The 21,909-nt window shown below is 37.9% G+C and overlaps 1 protein-coding gene across 2 annotated transcripts in view; it reads left to right on the top strand.

Moving 5' to 3' along the window:
- CSNK1G3 (casein kinase 1 gamma 3) overlaps positions 1 to 21,909 on the top strand; it is a 112,926-nt gene that overhangs the window by 30,455 nt on the left and 60,562 nt on the right. For both annotated transcript variants that reach the window (XM_081088895.1, XM_081088896.1), the window contains exons 2-3: positions 5,708 to 6,133; positions 19,471 to 19,511. In XM_081088895.1, coding sequence (XP_080945021.1) covers positions 5,956 to 6,133; positions 19,471 to 19,511 — 219 coding nt within the window. In that variant the 5' untranslated portion in view covers positions 5,708 to 5,955. The remainder of the gene's footprint in view (positions 1 to 5,707; positions 6,134 to 19,470; positions 19,512 to 21,909) is intronic.

The following is a 21,909-nucleotide window of genomic DNA, read 5'->3' on the forward strand; positions in this document are numbered from 1 at the left end:
CTGGATTTTATTGAAAAATTAGAATATCTAGTATTCTTGAATGGTAACAGTTGTTTACGGCTGAGTAGTGTTTGCCCCTTTTAAAATGGGGTAATTGCTTTCCAGCTTGCCATAGCTCCCAATATTCCTTTTTATTCTTAAAAATATATTTTTATTGATTTTAGAGAGGAAGGGAGAGGGAGAGAGTGATAGAAACATCAATGATGTGAGAGAATCATTGATTGGCTGCCTCCTATACGCCTGCCCCCCCCCCCCCACCCCCATTGGGGATAGAGCCCACAACCTGGACATGTGCCCTTTACCAGAATAGAACCTGGGACTCTTCGGTCTGCAGGCCGTAGCTCTATCCACTGAGCAAAACTGGCTAGGGTCCAATATTCCTTATTGTCTTACACTTTGCTTGTTTCATTCATTTATATTATCTGCTTTGCATTTGGATTTGTGACTCTGAGGTTACTGGTTTCAGCTATAGCTAAAAGAATATCTAGTTTTTAGAACTGGGTTTTCTTTGGCATTAGGATGAATCAATACAGAAGGCAGAAATACAGACAGTATTAGAAGAATAATTCAGGCAAGGGAGTGCCATCTCATCCAGAAGGTGACTTAGGAACGCTTGTAGCACTTTGGTTGGCATATGTGAGGTTTGGTGATGTGCTCCAGGTGAATGAAGAGCCTGTTAATGGGGTCTGATGATATGTAACCGGGAGGGTTTTAGATAGAAATCATGCAGCTGAAGCCTAGAAATGTTTAGATATGGAAATAACTCATTTATGAATCTACAATAGCTGTTGACTGACCTAAGTGCCCAGCAGTTTGCTAGGTTCAAAGATCACAGTTACATAAAATAAGAGCCCTTGTCATTAGATACTATAAGTAATTATCATACTGTGCATAATATAAGAATATCTTTAGAAATCTCCTGGTCTAATCCTCCTGTTTTACAACCACTAAAATAAGGTTAGACAGATTAAACCTTGTCTAAAGTTTTATAACTATTTGGGATTCCAAGACTCCTTTTTTCCTAATCCTGTGCTCTTTCTAGTATTAGGCAGCATTAAAGAGGTCTGGATAGCAAAGATCCCAAGATCTGGGAGAAGGGTTCAAAGATTGGGACTTAGGTATGAGGGAAGGTTATGTTACCTTATATAAGGGGGCTTGAAGAAGTAAGTGTCCATGTCAGAGAAACCCTTGTGGCAAGGAACTGTAGGCAGCTGCTAGCCACTGTAGGTGCCCTGTAGGACCTGAGGGTGGCTTCCATCTGGAGAGCTAGCAAAAAGCTGAGCCCCTCAGCCTTACACAGCAAGGTTAGGAATTCTGCCCACAATCTGAAGGAACATGCAAGAGGATTCTTTCCAACTTTAGTCCCCAGATGAGAATGCAGCCTAGCCTAGCTGATACCATGAATGAAGCCTGTGAAAACTCAAGCAAATGACTCAGCTGAGCCCTATCCAGACTTCTGATCCATGGAAACTGTGAGATAATAAATGTGTATTGCTGCTAAGTTTTTGATAATTTGTTATGCAACAATAGAATACTAATACTTTTGAGTCCAAGTATATTGTATGTTTTAGTGTAGTGTCATTATATAATAAACACAACACTTTGCCATCTAATTTGAAATACATAATCACTCCATTTAAAAGCATGATAGTCACGGCAGTTTGTGGTATGCTGGGCAGCAGTGTGAAATGATGAGTGCCACATAGGATCTCTCGCAACTACTCAACTGTTCTCTTATAGCATAATGCAGCCATTACAATACCTAAACAAATTAGCATGGATTCATCTTCATAAAAATTTATCTATGAACACTAAAATTTTGAATTTTATATAATTTTCATGTGTTGCAAAATGTTATAATCCTTTTATTTCCCCAACCATATGAAAATGCAAAGACCATTCTTAGTTTGCAGCTTGTACAAAATAGGCAACAGGCTGGATTTAGCCTGAAGTTTGGCTGGAGTTTGCTGACCATGGCTGTAGACAAACTTGAAGGCAATTCTGTGTGTGTTTTTTCTTTTTTAAATCTTTATTGTTGAAAGTATTACATAGGTCCTCCTTTTTCCTCCATTAACCTCTTCCAGCCTGCTCTCCCCTCCCCCAGGCCCTCACCACCCCATTGTCTGTGTCCGTGGGTTATGCATATATGCATACAAGTTCATTAGTTGATCTCTTCCCACCCACCTTACCCTGCCTTCCCTCTGAGGTTCTTTTCATGCTTCTGTGACACTGGGTCTATTTTTGATAATTAGTTTATTTTTTTCATTAGATTCCACATTTGAGTGAGATCATGTGATACTTATCTTTCTCTGATTGACTTATTTTGCTCAGCATAATGCTCTCCAGGTCTAGGCAATTCTAATATTATTTGAAGGTACTATCATAAGGAAAGTATTAGCATTATTTGAGATTCTTAAGAAAATATTTTAATAAAAATATAATTTGTTAAAAATATTTAAAAAACGAAAAATCTTTTATTAGAGCTTATGGACAGTTTCCTGAATGTGGTGAACTAGATGGAGTGAAGTAGGAAACAGCTTCATTTCTCACTAATTAGTACAGTTGACCCCTTGAATAATGCAGGTGGGTTTTTTTTCAATTGACTCTTGTAGTTCAATTTCTCTGCACAGGTGGAGGGCTGACTGTAGTTATTCAGAGATATTTGGCACCCCCAACCACTCATGTTCTTCAAGGGACAACAGTATATACTTTGATTATTCTTCACTCATAGATGATATCCTAATGAGTTCTGCCCCATTCCATTTTTTCAGTTTAATAGGACTTTAACAACTGTTTAATAGTTTTAAAATCCTGTTTTCTAATTTTAGTATCAGAGTCATCTTGGAATCTGTTTTCTTTGTTTCCCAGTTGTGAGTACTACTCACTGCTTATTTGCATGTCTGGTACCTTTTAACTGTATGTGGACATTATGAATTCAACATGGTTTAGAGTCTTGATTTTTTGTCTTTTCAAGTATGTTGAAGTATGTTCTGATTCTGATGCACAAAATGAACTAACAAGCCAAATAAAGACAGACTCACAGATAGCAGGCTGACAACTCTGAGGGGTGGGGTGGGTTGTGGGGTGGAGGAATTCAGAAAAAAAGGAAAAGCTCTTGGGCACAAATAACAGTGTGGTGATTGCTGGGGGCAGGGGAAGAGGGTGGAAGGAGATAGAGGGAGGTGGAGGAAGAGGAGTGTATAGAAGGGGATGAATGAGATGGAAGGAGACTTGACTTGGGGTGCTGAACACACAATACAGTATACAGATGATGTGTTGTGGAATTGTGTACCAGAAACCTATATAATTTTGTTAACTAATAGAACTACATTAAGTTCAGTAAAAAGGAAAATAACATTTTTAAAAAGTATGTTGAATTATGTTTTGAATGCAGTTAATTTAATTGGAGCTATTCTTAATCTTGTCTAGGCTTGCTTTTAGGCTTCTGTTGGAACAGTCTATAGTAGTTCTTTCTCCAGGTCAGCAATTTTCAGCCGGTGTGCACAAGAATTTTTAAAACATTTAATACTTGACTATTTAGTCAGGGGCACTGACCTCTTTTCCCTTAGATTGTCAAATAAAAAAATGACAATAGCCAACACAACAGTAACCATCTGGTGTGAATGAAAATCAAAATTATAACCTTTTTTTTGTCAGATCGGCAAAAAACATATTTTTTGGTGTGCCGCAGAATTTTAGTAATTAAGTTTATGTGTGCCATGAGATAAAAAGGGTGAAAATCACTCCTCTGGGTTATGGTCTTTACTCTTAAGACCTGGTCTTTGTGGTGTCTCATCTGAATTCCTGGGATATTAATGAGGTTCCTCCATGACTAGACAGGAACTTTAAGGTCTTCCAGCACTGTGCAGCCGTTAGTGTCTCTGTTATTCATTTGTCCCTTTAGTAGCCATTGCCTCCTAGGTATTTCAGAATATTGTCCCTCACATATGTAGCCTATCCATCTGCCTTACCATTCCCTAGCCCCGAAATGGCACAACTGCCTCATCTTCAGCATCATGTCCTACAAATTCCACTTACTTCAACATCCCCGAACACTGATCTATGATCACTGTTTGCTGCCTGAGCTTCACCTGCCTGGGCTGTAGTCAGGTAATTGTCCTTAGACCAGCGGTTCTCAACCTGTGGGTCGCGACCCCTTTGGGGGTCGAACGACCCTTTCACAGGGGTCGCCTAAGACCATCGGAAAACACATATATAATTACATATTGTTTTTGTGATTAATCACTGCTTTAATTATGTTCAATTTGTAACAATCAAATTGGGGGTCACCACAACATGAACAACTGTATTAAAGGCTCGCAGCATTAGGAAGGTTGAGAACCACTGCCTTACAGAGCTTGGCCGAAGGTGAGACCCACCTTTCCTATTTCTCTTTTTTCAAAGACCAGTCTTCCCTGCCTAGTATCCAATGCTTGAAAGCAAGTGCTTCATATGTTTTTGTCCAGTTTTATAATTATAGCAGGAAGGGATGTTCAGTATCCAGTTACTTCATTATAGCAGAAAACAAAATAAACAGTATATATATGTAAAACTCAATTCTGTTTTATATATACCAAACAGATGCTTATAGTTTCACCTGCAAAATAGAGTATGGTAAATATAATAATTTTTTTTTAATAGATTGGATGTTAGGACTAATTGCATATTTGGGTGGGGATTGCTAAAAATCAGAAAATATTTTTTGTTTAAACCCTTGTTAACAATTGCATTATATAACAAAATAGGAATAAATAGGAATAAAAAGGCCTTGCTATTGATCCTAGTTTCTATATTAGTGAGTATCTATTGAAGTCGAAGTGTCTTTAATTTCAAATAATAGGAATCAAATTGTTCAAGCAAAAATAGGCACATTTAAGCTTGCAGATTTACTGCAGAATCGAGATATGGTTGATGGGTGAAATTCCTAGAGAACATGAGTAGGGCAGAAGTCCCTAAAAGCTTTGAGATTTTTCTTTGAGCTTTAGTGTTTTCATCAGTATATTAGAAAATTAAAAACCTTCCTTCTCTACCTCATTAGGTTGATGACTGCCAACAATTCTTAACCTTGCCAAATTATACTTATTTTTTTAAGGCCTAGTTCAGATGTTACATAAGAATTAATTCTTTTTCTTGATAGGTAGCAAGAGTGATCTTTGAATTATCAATTCTGAATACCATTTCCTTGTACACCTGGTGGGTAATAAATATTTGGATAAATGAAGATCAAATGAGAATGTGTATTTGATGAAGACTTTGGAAATTAAGTGTCTGAACATGCGAAAGATATTTTTATTAAGACCTTTCACCAATTTGCAAAGTATTCTCTTTTTTCTGCTTTTAAATTGAAAATCTTATAGTAACTTATTGGAATTTTTATAGTGTGTTTTTTTTTAATTGAAGTAATTTTAAGTTGGAAAGTCTAGGTTAGTGAATGTATATTGGCTTATGAAATACTCAATACATTTTTGTTACTTTTTTAATTTTAAGAAGTAACTGGATCCCTAATTCCTTTGTTTTGTTTTTGTGAACTCTCTGTATATCCTTTATAGAACTAAGGAATAATGGTTAATTTAAGAGTCAACTGTGGTTTGGTTTATAGTGGGCATCAGTAAATAGCAATAATCCATTGCCTGAACTTGTATTAACTTCCCAAACATATATTTTTTAATTCTATAAGTTGACTAATTTTATTTTCTAATTATTTTAGTTCTCTATCAAGATCAGTGCACATCATTGAAAAGAAAATTTTGAAGACATGTTTTGCTGAAAAGAAAACTGAGAAACATCTTACGAATGGGATGAACACGCACCAGTTAATTGACTACCTACTGCAATTTGAATGTTAACATTACCTGCCTGGTACAGTTACCTAGTGATGTACCTATTCTCACAATACCCTACTTCAGTGTGCTTGTCTTGATTAAAGAATTCAAAGTGGAGTACCGCAAACTTGATATGGATAATAAAAAGAAAGACAAGGACAAATCAGATGATAGAATGGCACGACCTAGTGGTCGGTCGGGACATAACACTCGAGGACCTGGGTCTTCCTCCTCTGGAGTTTTAATGGTTGGACCTAACTTTAGAGTTGGAAAAAAAATTGGATGTGGCAATTTTGGAGAATTACGATTAGGTAAGACACTTTTGTTTATTCCTTTCTGTTGCAAGCATTTTTAAAAAAATGAAAGACACTTTCTAATGAAAATGATTTAGTTATTTGTTTAATTTATTGCAGTAATTTTAAAGAATATGAATATTGTAAATTTTTTATGTACTTGAATATTTATTTGTAAGGAATTCCCTAATGTATGAATATTAATTTACTTAAGATTTGCCATTCAACATAGGAGAAGAAAAGGAAGTAAATGATAAAGTCCCAGCAGGCTGAAATAGGTGCCAGGAAAGCCGTTTCAGTGTATTCCTTAGGAATGATATTTAGGCTACTTTTTCAGATTTGAAAACATTTAGTAACTGATCACTTTGGGAGGATATGTATGGCTTAAAGTCAAGGTAATATATCGACACTATAAAAATCAGTAAAATTTACATGGTAATTTATTCACTTTCACTCCCCCAAGTATATCCAGGGTGGGGCTCAGGGTGGGGGACACAAAATACTGTTTGCAGTATCCTATCTAATAAAAGAGTAATATGCAAATTAACTGTCACTCCCTCACACTGTCACAAAGATGGCGGCGGCCACGGGGAGCGAGCAGGAGGCTTGGGTTGTTGCTCTGGAGATGGAGGAAGCCAAGCTTCCCGCCTGCCCTGGCCAGCCCTGGCCAGCCCTGAGCTCTGCTCAAGGCTACAAAGTTTCAATTATAGACAATGAGTAAACCCCAGATACGTGCTTCCAGCCCACGGGCATGGCCAGCCTGGGTCATCATCCCCTCACCCAGGCTGGCCAGACACCCCAGCGGGACCCCCACCCTGATCCAGGACACCCTTCAGGGAAAACCACCCAGCCCCCACCTGTGCACCAGGCCTCTATCTACACTAATTAAAAGACAAAGATGCTAATTGACCGTAACTTTGCTATGCCCAAGCCACGCCCACCAACCAATCATAGTGACTATATGCAAATTAACCCAACCAAGATGGCGGCTGGCAGTCACTGAGCTGGAGCAAGCAGGAGGCTTGGTTGCCCCGGCGTCGAGGAAGCCAAGCTTCCCACCTGCTCTGGCCGGCTGTGGCCTCTGAAAAAGGCAACAAAGTTTCAATTATAGAAGCTAAATAAATCCCAGATACCTGCTTCCAGCCAGCCTCCACTGGGAGCTTGGGTGGCTGGGAGGCTTGGCCAGCCTACAAACAGCCATCAGCCCCTCACCCAGATTGGCCAGGGACCCCAGCAGGACCCTCCGCCCTGAAGGGTCTGTGGCCAGCCTGCAAACTGCCATCAGCCACTCACCCAGGCTGGCAAGGCACCCCAGCAGGACTCCCCTCCCTAAAAGGGGGTGTGGCCAGCCTGAAAACAGCCCTCAGCCTCTCACCCCGGCTGGCCAGGCACCCCAGCAGGACCCCCACCCTGATCCGGGATACCCTTCAGGGCAAACCAGCCGGCTCCCACCCATGCACCAGGCCTCTAGCCTATATAATAAAAGGGTAATATGCAAATTGACCCTAACAGCAGAATGACTGGGAATCACGGTCACTATGACACACACTGACCACCATGGGGCAGACGCTCATTGCAGGAGCTGCCCCCTGGTGGTTAGTGCACTCCCACAGGGGGAGGTCTGCTCAGCCACAAGCCAGGCTGATGGCTGCCAGCACAGCGGTTTGTGGTGGGAGCCCCTCCCGCCTCCTCAGCAGTGCTAAGGATGTCTGACTGCAGCTTAGGCCTACTCCCCGCTGGCAAGTGGACAACCCCCGAGGGCTCCTGGGCTGCCCGAGGGATGTCTGACTGCCAGCTTAGGCCCAAATCCCCCAGGGAGCGGGCCTGAGCCAGCAGGTGGACATCCCCTGAAGGGTCCCAGACTGCCAGAGGGCACAGGCCGGACTGAGGGACCCCCCCCCCCCCCACCGCCCTGAGTGCACAAATTTTTGTGCTCTGGGCCTCTAGTATTCTTATAATCAGGCATGTTTGAGAAACACTGGTGTATTTAAATTTCCTATGTACATTTAAGGAAATTGAAAGTCAGGGAAGTTTACCTGCCAGATGTAACACAGCAATTTCAGGACAAACTCAGGACCATAACGTAGGTTTTTAACTCATATTGGAGATGTGGCTGTGTTTACTAAACAAGAGTAACAAGGAGGAGGGCAACATGGTTATATGGGAGTCAGTATTGAGGTTCCTTGAGGGCTCTGGACAATGGACCACAAATAGTGGAAATTTTAGGAAAAACAACAACAATAACAAAAACTTGTTCATAAATTTTTTTAGATCCAACCCTACTTGTTAGAAATAAGTTCAGTTGTGTGTTTTTCAACTACTTTTCCTTTTCATCCTGTAAAATACCCTAATTCGTACTTACCTTTTCATTTTATTAGTGTGTTTTTTTGTTAATGTATTTTAAATCTTAAATTAGGCAAGCTAGTAAAAGGTAATGACATACTTTGTACATAGCTGTAATATGATGTGACTGGTGGACTCTTGCATTTTAGTAGGTACTCAAATGTTTTAAAGGGTGCATGTTTGACTTTTTTAAAAAGGATATTGAATTAGATATTTTGAAGTTCTTAAACTGTTTCTGACTTTGGACTTGGAAAAATCAGTTTATTTACTTGTCTACCTTTGAGCATCGTCATCCATCCATTCAAAATTCATTGCATGTTTATCATGTATGAGACATGATAAGGCACTGATAATACACTGGAAAAATATAAAAATTGTCCTTGCCATTATGGAACACATAAGTCATTTAACCATTTGAGGCATCAAATTCCTTAACTTTAAAATGGGATTATTTCCACTTTCTAGGTTATTGTGAAGATTAAATTTAGATGACAATATGAAGGGACCAGCATTTTGCCTGCATATTTTAGGAAAGCAGTGATTCTGCTCCTTTAAAAGGCGATTTCAAGATATTTGTTCTTTTTAAAAATTAAAATTATGGCATGTTATATGTATATTTAAACATATAAATTAGCTATACAGATGTATGTTGTTATATATATTTATATTATATCTATTTATTGTGTATATGACTATAATACTATAGCACCTTGGCCATTTTTATTCAAAACTGGTTTCATAGAATTCATTTCTAAATAACTACATGTATATACATATCTGTAGTATTATATATGTGTGTGTATGTATATGTGTGTGTGTATACATATACACAAAAAATATCTAGTGAACCATTTTAACCAGGGCAATATGAGAAACTATATGTACCATATACTGAATCTATGTATGCTATAAAATGAAAAAGTTGTTAAATACCCCTTTCTTTTGCAGTCTATAAGCAGGCAGAGGAATAAGATGATTTATTAATTCAACCATCTATCCATTCATCTATTATCTACTTACCTATTTTTTTTATCTGTATCTATTCTTCCTGTGGATGTTTATTGAAAATTTGTATATGTTTATTTAAATATATTATCTATATCTTTATATGTACCTGTGTTTTATGTATATTTATAATATTCAGTTGACCCTTGAAAAACTATTAAATAAAGGAACATTTTATTCCATATTTGAAGGCCCCAAAAGAGTTCTTGGTACAGAAAAAATTATTATTAGTATAATTCTTTCTGTACCTGGAATAACATGCTAATGTTAAAAGCTAGTTTAGTTTTGTTTTGTTAATCTTCACCCAGGGATATTTTTCTATTGATTTTTCTTTGGGTGGGGGAGAGGAAAGAGACAGAGAGAAAAATATCAATGTGAGAGAGACAAATTGATTGGTTGTCTTGGGGATTTGAATCTGCAAGCTAGGTACATGCCCTTGATTGGAATTGAGCCCACGACCCTTTGGTGAGCTGGCTGACATTCTGACCAATGAGAAGCACTGGCAGGGGCTGGTTTATAAAGTGCTTTTTAAAAAACCACATTAGTTTTTTCCATAATTGTGGTGGATTAAGCGGAAGCTACACTGACACTCTCCCAAACTGGAATTAAAATATAGAAATACCATCTGGAAAATCAACTGAAGACTAGCTGGAGAGAACCCTTGTAACTAAGGACATAAAGTGGAAACCACATAGGGACTAGTAGGAAGTGCAGAGGCATGAGTGGTCTGACCAGGCATGAGAGGAGGGAGCCCGATTCTGGGTTGCATCACCCGAGAACTGCCCTCTCACAATCTGGGATCCCTCAGGGGATGTTGGAGAGCTGGTTTTGGCCCGATCCCTATAGGCCAGGCTGAGGGGCCCCACGGGTGCACAAATCTGTGCACTGGGCCTGTAGTCAACAATAAAGATAAATAAAAAATAAAAACCACATTAATAGAGACATCTCACACATCTGATTACAGGCACTAAAACTTTTGTGATTAATATTGGGTAAGAAAATGTATAAGGTATACATATTTTAGGTAAGTGGCTTTCAACAAAGGTGCCGTTTGCATTTGGGGCTGGACAGGTGTTTTTTTTTGTTTTTTGTTTTTTTTGTGATGACTGTTCCACACACTTCCTGGTGTTCAAACTGTCGGGCACTAACTAGGAGTTGCACTTGCACAGCCCCAAGAACTCTAAGAAGAAACAGTATTACTCACTGTTGAAACTACTCTTCTTGGTAATTATTTTTAAAAAAAAAGGTTGAACATAAAAAAATTGGCCTTGACATCCTATCTAATAAAAGGGTAATACTCACATTAACTGTTACACTGTCACAAAGATGGTGGCGTCCATAGCCACAAGATGGCAGCGTCCAGTCCTCTCAGCCCTGCCGGAGTCCCCTAGTCCTGGAGGGGTGGCCGCTGAAAGCGTGAGCGGCCTGGCCGAATGCTTGCTTTGTTGCCGTGGCAACAACGCAAGTGTTCGCACCCGGCTGCAGATGGGCCTGTGGGCGGTGAAGAGCCTCTGGGCAGCGGGCGCAGAGCGGCCAGGCCCCATAGAGAACTACTGGCGCATGGATTCGTGCTCAGGGCTACTAGTTTTAAAATAAAACCAGGTAAATATTTTAAAGAATACTCTAAATATTAATTTTAGATGTTTTTACTGTCATTTTAATCTATTTTTTATTGTAAAATGATGAGTTAATATATTTTGGTTTTATTTTTTATTTATATGTATTGGTGGTAAGGCTTGCATTCTGTGTAGATGTATTTCTCGCTTAGGCAGTTAACTAAAACCCTTAGAAGTGTTTTTAACAGGCATTGAATGAAACGAAATATAGCTAGCCAAAATATGGGGTTGTATTGGACATATGTTTGTTATTTTTTGTATATATTTTATATATTCTGCATTCGTTTTATACATTCTGTATATGAGTTAAGATGTTTTGACATCTTGCCAAACCTTTCTGGCTGGGGAGGGATTGCTTTTCCTGGAGCTAGTAAATTTTCAGTTGGGAGCAAGTCTTTGACCTGCAAACTAAACAGTCCAGAGCCATACCTTCTCTATTTGGCTTATATACTTCAGGAAGCAATCTTCTTAATCATTCCATGGCCAGGTACAAGACAGCTGGAGACCACCTATATAGCCCAGAGGCCACTGGAATTTTTTGGCATGATTATTTAAATTAGCCAATTCTAAACTATTTATCCTGCCTTGCCTTGCCCTTCCCTTGGAAATGAAAGGCCTAAGCTCTCTCCCTGCTCCTGTCTTTTTCCTCCTGACCAAACCATGATGCCTCCCATAACCCTTATGTACTAGGACCCTTGAGCATAATAAACTTTATTTTTCTGAGCCTCTTCTTTGTCCTCTCTTGTGGCTACAGCTGACTAACCATCACATAAAAGAACACAGCACATGGGCGTTATATATATTGGTTTATGAATTACCATATCTAAAAGATACAGTAGGTCCTCGGGTTACGTCGGAGATTCATTCCTCCGGCCTGATGTAACGCAATTTTTGCCAAAAGTCGGAACCCACCTACATAAGCACCTACGTCACTCACATGGAGCACATACACAGCAGAAATGAAGAGTAAAAAAATTTAAAAGAAAGATAACAATTCCTGACCTTGTAGTAAATAAATAATAAACATAAAGCACATGTACATACGTCAAAATGATGGAATTTTTTTTTTTTTTATAAATAAATGGGAGATGGCGACGTAACCACGAAACGTCGTACGTCGAGTCCGACATAACCCGAGGACTGTCTGTATTATAACTTTTGACATAAGTAAGTATGCCACTGGAGTTTTCATAACTTCTTTTTTTTTGTTTTTTCTCTTATTTCTCTACTAGAAACCTGGTGCACCGATTCATGCACTGGTGGGGTCCCTCAGCCTGGCCTGTGGTGATCGGGCTGAAACTGGTTCATTGACATCCCCTGAGGGATCCCAGATTGTGAGAGGGTGGTTCTTGGGTGACGCACCTCAGAATTGGGCTTCCTCCTCTCTGGTTCCGGGTGCGTCACCTGAGAACTACAGCTGCCAAGTCACTGCAGCTCGGCAGCTCCTGCGTTGAGCATCTGCTCCCTGGTAGTCACTGCGTGTCATAGCTACCGGTCAGACGGTCACTTAGGCATATATATATATACACACACACACGTACATATATATATATACACTAGGGGCCCGGTGCACGAAATTCGTGCACTGGGTGTGTGTGTGTGTGTGTGTGTGTGGGGGGGGGGGGGGTGGGGAGTGTCCCTCAGCCCAGCCTGCCCCCTCTCACATACTGGGAGCCCTCAGGCGTTGACCCCGTTCACCCTCCAATCACTGGATCGGCCCCTTGTCCAGGCCTGATGCCTCTGGCCTAGGCGTCCGGCCTGGGCAGCGGGGACCTGCAGTGGCAGCGGGGGGTGGGGGTGGGGCCGCGATCGAGTGGGCTCCGCGATCGAGTGGGCTCCGCCCCTGCCTCTGCAGGATGCCTCTGGCTGAGGTGTCCGGCCCGGGCAGCGGGGACCCACAGCTGCAGCGGCCCCGCGATCGTGGGCTTCGCTTTAGGCCCAGGCAAGGGTCCCCTAGCTCCTGGGACTGCCAGCTTCGACCGTGCCCAGCTCCCATCGCTGGCTCCACCCCTACTTCCTGCTATCACTGGCCAGGGCTGAAAAGGCACCTGATTCTCCGATCATGGCTGGGGGGCAGGGCAAAGGCGGCCCCAGGGCCGCCTTTGCCCTGCCCCCCAGCTCTTAGCTCCCCCCTGGGTTTCCGATCACTGTCAGTGGCAGGGGGCTTCTTCCTGCTTTCCCTTTGTGCCTCCCTGCATTGTGCCTACATATGCAAATTAACCGCCATCTTGTTGGCAGTTAACTGCCAATCTAAGTTGGCAGTTAATTTGCATATAGCCCTGATTAGCCAATGAAAAGGGTATCGTCGTATGCCAATTACCATTTTTCTCTTTTATTAGTGTAGATATCTCATAACTTATTGTGTTCATATTTAAGAACTGTTGAAAATTATCTTCTATGTCTATATATCTATATATCTATTCTATATCCATATCCATATCCATATCCATATCCATATCCATATCCATATCTATATATCTATATATATAAAAGCCTAAGCGACCATTCGACTGTTTGACCATGAGCTATGACATGCACTGACCATCGGGGCAGACTTTGAACGCACAGGCATGGAAACGTGGAACAGACTAATGAATCTCAGGGGGAAGTGGGGAGAGGGGAGGGCGGGAAGAGATTAACCACAGATTTTATATGCATATTAGAGGTCTGGTGCATGGATTCGTGCACCAGTGAGGTCCCTTGGCCTGGCCTGTGGAGATTGGGTGTAATCTGTGCACTGGGCCTCTGACATCCCCTGAGGGGTCCCAGATTGCGAGAAGGAGCAGGCCAGGCCAAGGGACCTCACCAGTGCACGAATCCATGCACCGATCCTCTAATATTATATATCAAATAAACATTCAGTTTCATCATTTTTATGTTTATTGATTTTTCTACTGCTCTTAAATGAAGTGTATTATAAAACTTATCTGAAAAAATGTAATAATAAGGAATAGACTATGATGCTATAGCAAAATGGTGTTAAGCAAAATAGTTTCTTTTTCTTTCAATAACACAAACCAGAGGGAGAGCACCCAGGGCCGTCTGGGTACCTCTTCCTCAATATATGGCTTCAGTATCTCTGGAATTGTGATTGCTCCAGTTGTTGCCACCTCCCAACAGGCATGAAGAAGAAAAAGGACCAGGAGAGCAAACATTTATTCTTGGTAGTGGGGAGTGATAAACCTCATATCCTCATATCCAGAACTTTATCACTTGGCCACACAAGGTGAAAGAGAGGCTGAAAATGTAGTCTCTAGCTGGTCAGCCATTTTATTTTTTATTTACTTTTTAAATGTTGTTTTATTGCTTAAAGTATTATAAAAAGTATTATATATGTCTCCTTTTTTTTCTGTCCTTGACCTTCCTCTGGCCTCCCATACCCCCCAGTGTCTTGTGTCCATTGGTTATGCTTATATGCATGCTTACAAGTCCTTTGGTTCATCTCTTACCCGCCTCCCCCCAAACACTCCCTGGCCTTCCCATTGTAGTTTGACAATCTATTCTATGCTGCTCTGCCTCTGTATCTATTTTTGTTCATCAGTTTATAATGGCCTTAATTATCCAGAAATGAGTGAGATCATGTGGTATTTTTCTTTCATTGACTGGCTTATTTCACTTAGCATAATGCTCTCCAAGTCCATCCATGCTGTTGAAATGGTAAGAATTCCTTCTTTTTTACAGCAGCATAGTATTCCATCTTGTAGATGTACCACAGTTTTCTAATCCATTCATCTGCTGATGGGCACTTAGGCTGTTTCCAGATCTTTGCTATGGTAAATTGTGCTGCTATGAACATAGGGGTGCCTGTATCCTTTCTGATTGGTGTTTCTGTTTTCTTGGGGTATATTCCTAGAAGTGGGATCACTGGGTCAAATGGGAGTTCCATTTTTAACTTTTTGAGGAAACTCCATACTGTCTTCCAAAGTGGCTGCACCAGTCTGCATTCCCACCAGCAGTGCATGAGTGTTCCTTTTTCTCCACATCCTCTCCAGCACTTGTCGTTTGTTGATTTGTTGATGATAGCCATTCTGACAGGTGTGAGAAGGTACCTCATTGTCGTTTTGATTTGCATCTCTCGGATGATTAGTGACTTTGAGCATGTTTTCATATGTCTCTTGGCTTTCTGAATGTCCTCTTTTGAAAAGTGTCTATTTAGGTCCTTTGCCCATTTTTTGATTGGATTGTTTATCTTCCTTTTGTTAAGTTGTATGAGTTCCCTATAAATTTTGGAGATTAGGCCCTTATCAGATATGACATTGGCAAATATGTTTTCCCACACAGTGGGTTTTCTCGTTGTTTTGTTGATGGTTTCTTTTGCTGTGCAGAAGCTTTTTATTTTGATGCAGTCCCATTTGTTTGTTTTCTCTTTAGTTTCAAGTGCCCTAGGAGCTGTATCAGTGAAGAAATTGCTTCGGCATATGTCTGAGATTTTGTTGCCTTTGGATTCTTCTGGAATTTTTATGGTTTCCTGTCATACATTTAAGTCCTTTATCCATTTTGAGTTTATTTTTGTGTATGGTGTAAGTTGGTGGTCTAGTTTCATTTTCTTGCATATATCTGTCCAATTTTTCCAACACCATTTATTGAAGAGACTGTCTTGACTCCATTGTATGTTCTTGCCTCCTTTGTCAAATATTAATTGAGCATATTGGTTTGGGTCGATTTCTGGGATTTCTATTCTATTCCATTGATCTATATGTCTGTTCTTGTGCCAGTACCAGGCAGTTTTGAGAACCGTGGCTTTGTAATACAGCTTGATATCTGGTATTGAGATCCCACCTACTTTGTTCTTCTTTCTCAGGATTGCTGCAGCTATTCGGGGTCTTTTTTTAGTCCAGATGAATTTTTGGAGAGTTCGTTCTAGGTCTGTAAAATATGCCGTTGGTAATTTAATGGGGAGTGCGTTGAATATATAGATTCCTTTGGGTAGTATGGACATTTTAATGATGTTGATTCTACCAATCCATGAACATGGTATGTTCTTCCATCTGTTTGTGTCTTCCTCTATCTCTTTTTTCAATGTCCTGTAGTTTTCTGAGTAGAGGTCTTTTACCTCTTTAGTTAAATTTATTCCTAAGTAGCTTAATTTTTTTGGTGTGATGGTAAATGGGATTGCTTTTTTAGTCTCTCTTTCTGTAAGTTCACTGTTGTATAGAAATGCCATAGATTTCTTGGCATTAATTTTTTATCCTGCTACATTGCTGAATTCATTTATTAAGTCTAATAGTTTTTTTATGGAGTGTTTAGGGTTTTTTATGTACAATATCATGTCATCTGCGAATAAGGACAGTTTTACTTCTTCTTTTCCAATTTGGATGCCTTTTATTTCTTCTTGTCTAATAGCAATGGCTAATACTTCCAGTACTGTGTCTGGACAACCATTTTAAAATGAGGGCATTCTATTATAGAAGAGGGCACATGGATATTGGTGGGTAACTAGTAGTTTCTGGTACAAACATATACATTGTTTTTGTAGAACATATTTTTTTATAATTACTACTTACAAACCATAAAATTGGTAACAGCACCTTTTCAAGTTTAATATGACACAAAGTTCTATTGGGAATATCTTTTAAAATTGGATTAAAACCAGTTAGCTGGAACCAGTCTGCTACTTGGAGCCTTCTCTTAAGGGTATTCCCTCTACATATACACACTTCTCTCTTACTCATACTGTACACACAAAAACAATTTGTGCATCATTTGTTTGTTAACGCATACAACAAATACTGATTAAAAGCTAAATATGTGAGACCTATGTCTATGCTAGGTGACAAAAATGCATTGGTAGTATTGTTTAATTATTGTTGATGTTTATAAATATAACCCTCAAAATTCAGCAAAATCTCTAATGTTCTAGAAAAGACGATGTTTTCAGGATTTAGTCCTTTTTGCTGTGATATAAAAGACAGTTGACTATGTAAATGCAACACAAACTACTTCTAGAAGTTTTTGGTAAAGTTAAGTTCTATGGAATCTGTATTTAATCTAATTTCTTATGAATATTTACCTTTCATGTATATATGAGTAAATATTATATATAAAATAGTTATGAAAAGATTATAATGTTTTGAGAAAATACAAATTCCATCTTTGAACTTAAAATAGAAGTGTTCCTTTGATAGACATCAGTTCCTCAAGATTAAGTTAGTGTACCATTAAATTATTCACTGGACACTTACTAGGGGAAGCCTACAATTGTATGCATGTAATATATTCTTGAAAATGTATATGAAGTCACAGCTTATAAATGCTAAACGTATTGACTAAAAACATGCTTTCTAGTATATGTTTTAAATACTTATGGGCTCAATAAGTATCTGAATACAGCTTAATGTTCGCCACTTTTGGTATTCCTATTAAGTTCCATCTTTCTGAAAACTGTAATGGGTTTATGAGGCATATTACTTAGTATGAATGTTTTTTTATGATATATTTTTATAAAATAGGTATAAAAACTCAGAAAAGTATTATACTATTTGTATGAACAAACACCACTGTACAATAGCAGCAATATATCTGAGACTGAAATTTTGCTTAGAAGTTTACTGCCATTTGTCAGCTGCTTTATAAAAAGTAGTTAGGTGTGTTAATGCTGGAAAATCATGTGTGAAAGTTGATGCTTGCTTGTTCTGTGTTCTGTAGCCAATGTGATCAGGGCTATTTACTGTAACAGTTGTAAAAAAACCCAACACTGTCCTTTAAAAATAATATAAGAAAAATAACATTTTTTTGCCGTAAATTTAATACTACATGCTTATTGAAAAAAACACTAGAAATTCAGAAATCACATATTCTTTTTCTTATTTTTTCTGTACTTGCAAAGAAACATTAATTTATATACCAAATTGTCTTCATGTACTTATTGTTTTTAAAATTCTCCGTAGTATTTTACTTGGGCTACGGATGCTTACCCATTGGGCCTTTTTAGATTATTTTCAGTACACCATTGCAAAGATTACTATAATTTATTTGAATTCTTTACATCACAATAATAATATTAAATCTTTATTGTGGCTTGTTACTTGTATATGGTAGTTTTTTTTTTTTTAACATTCAGAAATGTAAAATATTTTACGTAATCAAATCTGTATAAAAATCTTCAGACCTTTTACTTTTTTCCATTTTTTAGTACTTTGGAAACTTCCATATATTGGGCTAATAAACATAATTTTAGATATATGCACCCCTGTGTTCATTACAGCATTATTTACAATAGCCAAGATATGGAAACAACCTCAGTGTCCATTGATAGAAGAATGGATAAAGAAGATATGGAACATATATATTCTATGAATTATTACTCAGCCATAAAAAGGAATGAAATTTTGCCATTTGCAACAACATGGATGGACCAAGCATTATGCTAAGTGAAAGAAGTCAAATTAAGACAAATACCATATGATTTCAGTTACATGTGGGAAAAAAACAAAATAAACAAAACAGAAACAAACTCATAGATACAGAGAACAAATTGATGGTTGCCAGATTAGGGAGTTGGGTGATGGTTGAAAAAAGGTGAAGGGATTAGGAAGTATTAATTGGCAGTTATAAAAATAGTAACTGCCAATTAATGGGGATAAAAGTACAGCAAAGGGAATATAGTTAATAATATAATACCTATGTATGGTCTCAGATGGGTACTAGACTTAGGGAGGGATCACTTCCTAAGGTATGTAAGTGTATAATCACTATGTTGTACAATTGAAACAAATACAATATTGTATGTCAACTGCAATTGAAAAATTTAAAAAATAAAAAATATTTTTTCTTGTTTTGTGCCTTATATCTAACTCTTAAAATATTGGAATTTAATTTGGTTGTACAGTAAGGTCCTAATAACTTTTTTCACTCAAAGTAGTTAGCTAATTTATTGGAGCTAATTATTGGATAATACTTTTTTATTCTATTTTTAATATATTACAGATTTTTTTTCCAGGTATTCTATTTACTTGTATTACATATGAACCCCAATAAGATTACATTAGATAATAATGGATTTAAAATGAGGTGGTGATTAGGAGAGGGATTTTGTATTCCTGTTTTTATATAGGAGTTCTGGTTTTGAAAATTAGTTTAGCATGTGTTTGACTATTGATTACCTTATGAGTTGTGTACAATATTACAACCATTGTAACTTCATTTTTGTAAGTGGGCTGAAGTATTTATTAGTATCACTTTCTACTCTGAATTCATATGAAATTGTAAATGTGTCATTGAGTTGTAGTATTTAATCATCATTGAGGTTTTTCCTAAGTAGTTGGAAGAAACCTGTGGTTCCTCTAAATATATTTGTGCTTCCCCCTCCCCCCCCAATACAGGTTTATATAATAATAGCTTTAAGAATTAATTACTGGTAGAATTTGACATTTTTTTTCCTTCTTTTTTAAGGGAAAAATTTATATACAAATGAATATGTGGCAATTAAACTGGTAAGTTCATGTGTCTTATTTTTCCTTAATTCCTATTTCTTTAATGATTAACTTAATATTTTAGTTACTTTTTTATTTTCATATTTATAACTTGAGTATTTAAGTATATAGCAATGTATAGGATGTCTCTATCTTTCTGTGCCATGGAAACTCAATCCCTCTACTTTGGTAACATCACAGAATTGAATTTTTGAATTTCGGCACTATTTTTCAGTTAAGGAAGCTGGCATATTGACATTTTATTTAGATCAAAATTAGAAAGCAAGATTTCTCTTTCTGATTCAAGTATTTGAACAAAAGTTTTCTTAATATTTAGGATTATAATCTATGAAAGTATTTCCAGGTAGCTTTAAAATCTCTTCTTCTATTGATATTTTATATATGGTAAAGCTGGCTATTGCTTGACTTTTGGGGATTCAGAAATTCTTGATGTGGGTGGAAAACAGCAAGGAAAGCAAACTCCCATGGAACTGTTCTGAATTCCTAAATGTGCCCAGTTTGACAGCTGTAAGGCATCTCTTTTTTTTTGGAAGAGTTGGGATCTGGGAGTTTTTATAAGACATAACTTTTCTTTGGCACAGCTATTCTATCTGGTTTGCCAGCCATGTTTCCATGCCTGGGTTTTTCCAGTCTGCCTGCCATTCTCAATCTTGTGCTTGCCAATATAACCACTGTATTAAGGTAATGTAAGATGATGATTAGAGAAGAGGTAAGTGGGGGGAAATAGAAAATCTTTTGGGATGAGCTAGAAAACTGTACTTAAAGTGTGTTTGTGAGTATAGGCCAAGTTTCATTGCAACAAATGTTTATTTTCACTGGGAAATAAGATGTATGGTAGGGTGTGGTACTTCTAAGACTGGCTGGCTGACTTGTGAGTTTGGACTGGCATTTACCTGGAGGGGTTCACCTTGGTTTTAAGGTCTGGTCCTTGGCTTTATGTCGGAAAATCTGGTTAGGTCATCTCTTTACCATCGTCACTGTTAATCAGAGGTAGATTTAATAAATTCATGCAATCAATCAAGCTCTCAGAAATATTTAAGAAGAGATAATTTCTAATTTTATAATGAAATATTTTACTAATACAGGTTCAGAATGCCCAAATCAGTATAAATAATGTTTACTTTCTATAGACCGATTGCATAGAAAGCCAAGTTAAAATGACAAGCTTCCCTCCTGATCATGAAATCTGTACAGGAGGAGTTAGTGTGTATGAATCACAATAAGGAGATACAGGATGCAGGGACTGGACAGTGTTTGAATCGGCATTGCCGACTTTTGTTTATTTGGGGTTCTTTTTCCATGTTCTATTCCAGTGGTCTAGGGTGTAAACATTGTATGGTGTTGGGAGTGGGGGTGGTGCACAAGAATAGAAGTGTAGTAACATCCATATGCTGTGTTAATGATGCAGCAGCCTGTAGTGAGCAGGTCCACTCAAGGAAGCTTGTGAATGATATTTAACTGATATACTAAGGGAAATAAACCATTGTGTCAAAACAGGAGCCACTGCACTAGGCTGACGTTTCCTAGTCTATTTTAGTCATAAAGTGGTATCCGTTAGGTCCTGTTATTTCAGATTTGGGACCTTTTTACCCTCTTGACACCATTGATTTATTAGTAAACATTTATTATGTCATCTTTTGTCCTTCTTTATATATACACACATGCCATCTTTTTAGTGCATCTTCCTACTATGTTACTATCCCCTTAATTATTTTCCTTACTTTTTCTTTTACATTCTTCTTCTGTTTACCTTTTTAAACAGTGATCAGAGTATGACATATAATAATTTTGGTTATGCAGTGTTCTTTAGAGGAACTGGGAATATTTTTGTAGCTATGTTTGGTATTCTGAGGTTGAAGTATAGTATGGAGACATGTTCACCTCAAATTCAAAAATATATTGACAGGATAGAAATTTTTTTTAATCTCTTTTAAAAAATAGTTCAAGAAAAGCAATTTTAATGTTACATGCAATAAACAATATTTCAAGAAAAAAGATTTTAAATATAATAATATTACCAAAACTGTATTAACATAGTATAATATCACAAAAGTTGTAGGAAATATTAAAAATCTGCAAATACCACATCATAGTTTGGTATTTAGTTTACTAAACACATGTAAAACATATACTGTGTAATATCTTTAATATTAATACAATAACAGACAAAACCAACCCAAAGGTGATAGAAGTCAAAAAGTGATTACTTGGAGGGAAGGATGATAAAATGTTCTAAAGATTTTTTGAGGTGCTAGTTGCTGGGGTATATGCAGTTAAAAAAGCTCATGGACCTAATGCTTATGACTGTGTGTTTTATTTAAGCTTTATCCCAAGTAAAAAATTTAAAAAATACATTGTTGTTACTGTCAAAAATTTGTCTTCATATTTGTTCTTTCCT

This window comes from Myotis nattereri (genome assembly GCF_964212035.1).
Source record: "Myotis nattereri genome assembly, chromosome: 4".
In the NCBI taxonomy this organism is placed as follows: Eukaryota; Metazoa; Chordata; class Mammalia; order Chiroptera; family Vespertilionidae; genus Myotis; species Myotis nattereri.